Here is a 9,173-nt window from a genome sequence, read left to right as displayed (position 1 = left end):
CACTTGTCCTACACCACACCTTTCATCTACTACACCTGTCCTATATCATACATGTATCTGTCCTACACCACGTCTGTACACCTGTCCTATACCACACCTGTCCTACACCACACCTGTCTTACACTAAACCTGTCTAACACCACATTTGTCCTACACCACACCTTTCATCTACTACACCTGTCCTATATCATACATGTATCTGCCCTACACCACGTCTGTACACCTGTCCTATACCACACCTGTCCTACACCACACCTGTCCTACAACACACCTGTCTTACACTAAACCTGTCTACACCACACCTGTCTTACACTAAACCTGTCTAACACCACACCTGTCCTACACCACACCTGTCTTACACTAAACCTGTCTAACACCACATTTGTCCTACACCACACCTTTCATCTACTACACCTGTCCTATATCATACATGTATCTGTCCTACACCACGTCTGTACACCTGTCCTATACCACACCTGTCCTACACCACACCTGTCTTACACTAAACCTGTCTACACCACACCTGTCTTACAACTAAACCTGTCTAACACACACATTTGTCCTACACCACACCCTTCATCTACTACACCTGTCCTATATCATACATGTATCCTGTCCTACACCACGTCTGTACACACCTGTCCTACACCACACCTGTCCTACACCACACCTGTCTATACACACACCTTTCATCTACTACACCTGTCCTATATCATACATGTATCTGTCCTACACACACGTCTGTACTACACTGTCATATCACCACACCTGTCCTATAACCACACCTGTCCTATATCACACGTTGTACACCTGTCATCATACCTGTTGTCCTTACCACACCTTTCCTTACACAACACCTGTCCTATATCACATTTGTCCTACACCACGTCTGTACACCTGTCCTATGCCACACCTGCGAATATTTATTACTGATGCAATTTTGTTTCAGCTTTTAATATCCACATTTACGCGTCGGCTATGTGTAAAAGGTAAAAATGCGTTCTACAGTCAAGAGTGAACCGAAGTCCTGACGGGACGCATCTTCTGGAAGAGAGGGTGGCTTATAGAATAGCCCTGGCGTCGGCGTCGGCTGATGGTGATTTCTGTACTTATTTGAAGTGGTGCGTATATAAACTCGTTGATTTCTGCTTTGATATAGAATTAAATTAGTAGGGGGAAAATGGGTAAAAAGTATGTATATTTTTGTACATATACCGGGAATATCGAGCATAGACGTAATGATTTTCCTCTGTTACCTAAACATATAGAAATGATCGACGGACACTTTGATAGGTCTAAATATAAGAAAACTGTAACGAATCCCAGGTCCCTGTATACGTAACCACTAGACCAAGTACGGCGTTACATTTCCATAAATATACCAGTATAACATATCGTGTGGTTCCTACTGATTGGTGTCCCAGATAAGGCCCCACCTTACCCTATACACATTACGATAGACAGTCACACACGAAGGCCTCACCAACACCAATATTTCTCGACCTGTCTTTGTTTCCAACCACAGCACATTAAACTGATCATTTGACAGTTGTTGTCTTTGTAATTGGTAGGTTTAATTTGGCTTTATCTTGCCGATCTAATATGTTGGCCAGTTCTCAGCGGCCATGACTCTGAAGACAATACCTGGATATACTATGCTCATAACTACAAACGACAAATGGCCAAAATGAAATGTAGAAGGAGGTAGTATATTATATTACAGTATAAGACGGTTATATTCTACCCAAGTATGTCAAAACGGTCAACACCATCTCTGCCGAGAAGCATGAGGAGCGCCAGTGTGAAGAGCGCTTCTGTGAAGAACGTCACTATAAAGACCCCTTCAAAACGGTCAAAATTACCAGTGCGGGCGCCGAGATCCCTGATTCCGGTGAGGATAAATGGGACTATATATTGTACACATCACCCCGAACGTGAAGTGACGCTGGTCTGTGAAGACTGTGAAGGAACACTTGTATGTGTCGAGTGTGTGACGTCAACGCATCAACGTCATGGTCTGGTCAAACTCATTGACGTTGCTCCTCTCAAGAGAGAAAACATCAAGACATTCATTGAGAAGGCGGAGAGAACGGCAATTCCCAAGGTACGGAGACAAGTTGAGTATGCCAATGAACGATTGGCTGAAAACAAGTCAATGTACAAAGAACTTGTGGTGAAAGTCCGTCAACAGGGGCAGACGCTCAAAGAAGAAATTGACAGAATCACCAATAAGTTCGTACAACAGTGTGAGGAAACTGAAAAGGAGAACAACGACAAGATGCTGAAGTACCGAAAGCAGCTTCATACCTTATACGCGGAACTGAACTTATCCGTACACGAAAGTCAGAAAACGCTGGAGACCGGGAACCCTACTCAAGTTTACTCTATGGAAAAGAAGGTAAGCAGTGCTATGAAATTGCCGACTGCACCAAGCATAAAGTTAACCTTCTTCAACGCCAGGTCACTTTCCCTCGATCAGATCGAGCAGAACTTTGGTGGGCTTACATCTCCTGATGAGCAGACAGAGGCCGACCAACAGACTGCAATGGGACACCCAGCCACGAGGATTATGCAGGATATGTATGATGACTCGGCCTCTGGTATATTTGACGGGAGCGATTCGGGCATGCTAAACATGCCCTACCACGGGCACAGGTCCCTGTACTGTTTGTCCGAGTTCGAGCATACCACCGACATCCACTCCTTGCATTCCGTGTCCAACTCTCCATACACGTGGATCCTCGACATCTTCACGTACGACATCCTCCTGGTTAACAAGAAGGGCAAACTCAAGGACAAGCGCGAACTGAAGGTCATCCCAGATGACCTCTGTCTGTCACCAGTTACCGGCAACATGTGGGTGTCCAGTGAGGACGATTACAAGATTCGTGAGGCTGGTCCATCTGAAAAGACACCACGGGTGAGGTTTCACTCAACTGACTTGCCCCTGTCCCTCTGCATCACTCGGGACAACAAGGTGATGGTCGGTACACACAAAACCGTGACGGTATACACACCGGAAGGAGAAGTTGTCCAACGGACCACCACCGACCGCACCAAGCGACAGATGGTCACGTTTCCGCGCCACATAGCGCAATGTCCAGTTTCCGGAAACATCGCCGTGGCTGATGGAGATGACCCAGAGTGGGGTGGCGATGACAAACCTCACGTTATGGTTATGGACTCTAACCTGCTACTCCAATTCCGATACCGTGGCAACAAGAGCGATTCGGCGGGGAAGAAGAAGTCGGGACCGTTCTTTGATCCCTATGACATGTGTTTTGATGCTGGTGGAAACCTGATCATAGCGGACAGAAACAACAGAGCTCTGTTACTCATCAACAGAGAAGGCCGATACATCAGCACTCTTCATGAGGATAAGGCTAGACCCGTGGCCCTCAGTCTCCAGAATGAAAACATCCTGTGGGTCGGGTTTGACCGCGGGAAAGTCAAGGTTTTCCGCTACAGCTAGGACGAGAAATGGTCGGGATACGATGTTCTATGAATTGGGAGTTAATGCTTGCCAACGAGAAAAATCATTACCTTCCCGAAAACAAAAAAGTTTATTCCGACAAAGCGATTAACAAACAACTTGGTTCCTTCTCTTGGCGTGATATGGCTCTATATCAGATAACATGACCGTTTGATATTGTGTGTATATCTAGTCAGTACCATGGAAATGAGGCTCCGTGTTTTATGAACTTTAGAATCTGCAATTATGTCTGTGATCGATTTGGAAGATGTGATCGATTTGGAAGATGTCGAAATACTTTGGTGCGTATATATATTTAGTGCAAGTGCCCGCGTGGAAACGTTTTACATTGCCTTGTATGTCTCAAAAAGGGAATTGCCATAAACAGTTTTTTTTTTCAATTTACATTAACATTGTGTTGTGTCTTTCAAAATAGGAATTACCAGAAACGTTCCCATGCTTTTCTGTGTCTTTCAAAATAGGAATTACCAGAAACCTTCCTACGCTTTTCTGTGTCTTTCAAGATAGGAATTATCGGAAATTGCCGACATTATCATTATTCTTTGGTTTTCATTAAAAGAATTACTGTAATGTGTCTCAGGGTGGGAATTATTCCTCAGTAAAATTAGTCAATGTTCTATTATTTATCAAGTGTCAGCGATTATCCTATCGTAAAAAATGCGCCAAAGCATTATTTTCTGCTATGCAGTGTGCCGCAATGGTAGTTGACGTAGTTAATGGTTCTGTAGAATGAACATTTAGACGGAAAGCTTATTTCATACCTAATTGGTTTTAATTTCCATGTCCTAAATTTTACAGAAAGGCGTTGCAAAATAAGAAAGAACATCATACATGTATAATGTAATCAGCCATCCAGGCAAATTATATACCCTGTATACCTAATTGTGAAACAGTAAAGTGTTCGTCGATCAATATACATGTATTTTTAAAATAAGACAGGGGTATCACAAAGAGCTAATTAGGTGTTTCTTTTTATTATACATTGTCCCAATAGCTGTTATAGGATTTAGGGTTGTCTGATGGTTCTTTATCCTTTGGATATTTTCTTATGGCTATAGCAGGTTTCAAAAATAGCTTTCGAGTGTATATAGTATATGCTTTGTAATGAGGCCTCGCATAAAGATCGAAAATCCAATATCTAGTGTTTAAAGAAAAATGCCCTGACACTAGAATATCTGTCAGCAGATGTACAGTCTAAAGATTTCACGCAAATGAAATAACACATACTAATGCATGTGTTAAAATAGAGCGCATTATTATTTCAATCAAGTGATACGTTGGAGCCATAACGCAAAAAAATCAACTTATTATTACTTCACGCTCTTTAAACCCACAGACTGATTTATTCGGTCGAAATCGAGCAATGATACACTAAAGTTCAGCATTAAGTTAGAAAAACCAGTTTGACACAAGATTACAGGTATTAGCACCCTCGGAAACACCACTACGCTCGGACCATATATATCAGCCATAGGATGATTTACGTGGGTAACCGACGATGCAGGCACAGGCGTTTGGCTCTCAAGACATTTTACTCTCTCTATATATGTAACACTGTGTCACAGAATTACATATATAGAGAGACAAAAATGTCTATAGAGCCAAACACCTGTGATGCAGGTGTAGATGTGTATGCAAGTCTTAACCATGCTAAGCTCGTCCGATCTGTATATTGTACAAAATGACAGTACGTTTTATTTGATATAACAACTGAATGCCACAGGTTGAGTGTATATACTGTACAACTTTACTTATATTGTATTATATGGTACTGATGTTATCAGGTTGTCCACCGACGTGTTACAATAAGATCAATGCTTTGTCTGAAGACTATAATATCGTAGCTCTGTTCAATCGGTACTAAAAATTAACTACGTCATGTGTATGACACGGGAACTCGAAATCTGGCAATTATTCTTCTGTATAGAATCTGAAATCAATAATCCGAATTAAAATCAATATTTCCAACACCCGTAAATAGCTTATACCAGGGAACTGTTTTAGCGTGATCTCATTGTTCCACGTATCGATTGATAGTTGATAATATTATTTACTTACGTAGTGTTAAGTATTTAACCAATATATTATCAGTAACCAATGAATAATTGATTGCGTCGATAAAATGAAGCAAATATTGCCACGGCATCATAACCAAACACACTTTATATAAATGGTTATAAGGCATGAAACGACGTCTGCTCCATGTCAATTTGGTATTTACCAAAGTTGTCCAGTAACTGACAGTCTTTCAAACCTTTACCGATTATGGATTAGCTTGTTAGTTGCCAATCTTTAGACATAGACCTGTATCTGGTTATTTATTACAAACATGCCTGTCCTTTTATAGTGCTGGAAATATGTGGCTATCCCCTCTAATAGTAAGAGACATGTAAGTACCTGATCAAATGTCTGTTAGTGAGACACATGTGACCTGATGTGTCTATGTGAGACATGTGACCTGTGTGTCTATAGTGAGACATGTGACCTGATGTGTCTGTAGTGAGACATGTGACCTTATGTATCAGTGGTGAGAAATGTGACTTGATGTGTCTGTAGTGAGACATGTGACCTGATGTGTCTGTAGTGAGACATGTGACCTGATGTGTCTATAGTGAGACATGTGAACTGGTGTGTCTGTAGTGAGACATGTGACCTGATGTGTCTGTAGTGAGACATGTGACCTGATGTGTCTATAGTGAGACATGTGACCTGATGTGTCTGTAGTGAGACATGTGACCTGATGTGTCTGTAGTGAGACATGTGACCTGAGTGTCTGTAGTGAGACATGTGACCTGTATGTGTCTGTAGTGAGACATGTGACCTGATGTGTCTATAGTGAGACATGTGACCTGATGTGTCTGTAGTGAGACATGTGACCTGATGTGTCTATAGTGAGTGACCTATGTGTGACCTGATGTGTCTGTAGTGAGACATGTGACCTGATGTGTCTGTAGTGAGACATGTGACCTGATGTGTCTATAGTGAGACATGTGACCTGGTGTGTCTATAGTGAGACATGTGACCTGATGTGTCTGTAGTGAGACATGTGACCTGATGTGTCTGTAGTGAGACATGTGACCTGATGTGTCTATAGTGAGACATGTGACCTGATGTGTCTGTAGTGAGACATGTGACCTGGTGTGTCTGTAGTGAGACATGTGACCTGATGTGTCTGTAGTGAGACATGTGACCTGATGTGTCTGTAGTGAGACATGTGACCTGATGTGTCTGTAGTGAGACATGTGACCTGTATCGTGTATAGACTGGGAATGTGACTTGAGTGTAGACTGTAGTGAGACATGTGACCTGATGTGTCTGTAGTGAGACATGTGACCTGGTGTGTGTCTGTAGTGAGACATGTGACCTGATGTGTCTGTAGTGAGACATGTGACCTGTGATGTGTCTGTAGTGAGACATGTGACCTGATGTGTCTGTAGTGAGACATGTGACCTGATGTGTCTGTAGTGAGACATGTGACCTGATGTGTCTGTAGTGAGACATGTGACCTGATGTATCTGTAGTGAGACATGTGACCTGATGTGTCTGTAGTGAGACATGTGACCTGATGTGTCTGTATGAGACATGTGTGACCTGATGTGTCTGTAGTGAGACATGTGACCTGATGTGTCTGTAGTGAGACATGTGACCTGATGTGTCTGTAGTGAGACATGTGACCTGATGTGTCTGTAGTGAGAATGTGACCTGATGTGTCTGTAGTGAGACATGTGACCTGATGTATCTGTAGTGAGACATGTGACCTGATGTGTCTATAGTGAGACATGTGAACTGATGTGTCTGTAGTGAGACATGTGACCTGATGTATCTGTAGTGAGACATGTGACCTGATGTGTCTGTAGTGAGACATGTGACCTGGTGTATCTGTAGTGAGACATGTGGACCTGATCTGTAGTGAGACATGTCCTGATGTAGTGTGAGACATGTGACCTGGTGTGTCTATAGTGAGACATGTGACCTGGTTGTGTCTGTAGTGAGACATGTGACCTGATGTATCAGTAGTGAGAAATGTGACTTGATGTCTCTGTAGTGAGACATGTGACCTGGTGTATATGTAGTGAGACATGTGACCTGATGTGTCTGTAGTGAGACATGTGACCTGGTGTGTCTGTAGTGAGACATGTGACCTGGTGTGTCTGTAGTGAGACATGTGACCTTATGTATCTGTAGTGAGACATGTGACCTGGTGTATCTGTAGTGAGACATGTGACCTGATGTGTCTATGTGTGAGACATGTGACCTGGTGTGTATCTGTAGTGAGACATGTGACCTGGTGTGTCTGTAGTGAGACACGTGACTGGTGTATCTGTAGTTAGACACGTGACCTGGTGTATCTGTAGTGAGACATGTGACCTTATGTATTTGTAGTGAGACATGTGACCTGGATGTATGTCTGTAGTGAGACATGTGACCTGTTGTGTCTGTAGTGAGACATGTGACCTGGTGTATCTGTAGTGAGACATGTGACCTGATGTATCTGTAGTGAGACATGTGACCTGGTGTATCTGTAGTGAGACATGTGACCTGATGTGTCTGTAGTGAGACATGTGACTTGGTGTATCTGTAGTGAGACATGTGACCTGGCGTGTCTGTAGTGAGACATGTGTGACCTGGTGTGGTCTGTAGTGGAGACATGTGACCTGATAAGTGTATTTGTAGTGAGACATGTGAACATTGGTGTATATGTAGTGAGACATGTGACCTGGTGTATATGTAGTGAGACATGTGACCTGGTGTGTCTGTAGTGAGACATGTGACCTGATGTGTCTATAGTGAGACAATGTGACCTGATGTATCTGTAGTGAGACATGTGACTTGATGTTTATGTAGTGAGACAATGTGACCTTATGTATCTGTAGTAGCTTGTGACCTGTGTAATAGTGAGACATGTGACTTGGTGTATCTTTAGTGAGACATGTGACTTGGTGTATATGTAGTGAGACATGTGACCTGGTGTGTCTATAGTGAGACATGTGACCTGATGTGTCTATAGTGAGACATGTGAACTGGTGTGTCTGTTGTGTGACATGTGACCTGATGTATCTGTAGTGAGACAGGTGACCTGATGTGTCTATAATGAGACATGTGAAGTGATGTGTCTATAGTGAGACATGTGACCTGATGTATCTGTAGTGAGACATGTGACTTGATGTGTCAATAGTGAGACAAATGACCTGAATGTATCTGTAGTGTGAGACATGTGACCTGGTGTATCTGTAGTGAGACATGTGACCTGGTGTATGTAGTGAGACATGTGACCTGGTGTATATGTAGTGAGACATGTGACCTGGTGTATCTGTAGTGAGACATGTGACCTGATGTGTCTGTAGTGAGACATGTGACCTGTTGTATATGTAGTGAGACATGTGACCTGATGTGTCTGTAGTGAGACATGTGACCTGTTGTATATGTAGTGATACATGTGAACTGATGTATCAGTAGTTAGACATGTGACCTGGCGTGTCTATAGTGAGACATGTGAATGGTGTATGTGAACATGTGACCTGTGTATCTGTAGTGAGACATGTGACCTGATGTATCTGTAGTGAGACATGTGACCTGATGTATCTTGTAGTGAGACAAATGTGACCTGATGTGTCTATCTGTAGTGCAGACATGTGACCTGATGTGTCTTTAGTGAGACATGTGACCTGATGTGTCTGTA

General features: G+C 42.7%; 1 protein-coding gene across 1 annotated transcript; it reads left to right on the top strand.

The window, feature by feature from the left end:
• The first annotated feature begins 1,569 nt into the window (after nucleotides 1-1,569).
• On the top strand, nucleotides 1,570-5,008 carry LOC138323822 (E3 ubiquitin-protein ligase TRIM71-like). The gene has a single exon (XM_069268673.1). The coding sequence runs from the start codon at nucleotides 1,751-1,753 to the stop codon at nucleotides 3,470-3,472; it is 1,722 nt and encodes a 573-aa protein (XP_069124774.1). The 5' UTR covers nucleotides 1,570-1,750; the 3' UTR covers nucleotides 3,473-5,008.
• Nucleotides 5,009-9,173: the final 4,165 nt, after the last annotated feature.

The sequence above is a fragment of the Argopecten irradians genome, chromosome 5 (assembly GCF_041381155.1).
Source record: "Argopecten irradians isolate NY chromosome 5, Ai_NY, whole genome shotgun sequence".
Lineage (NCBI taxonomy): Eukaryota > Metazoa > Mollusca > Bivalvia > Pectinida > Pectinidae > Argopecten > Argopecten irradians.
Note: the sequence above shows the minus strand (reverse complement) of the source record. Positions and strands in the feature narration are given on the sequence as shown.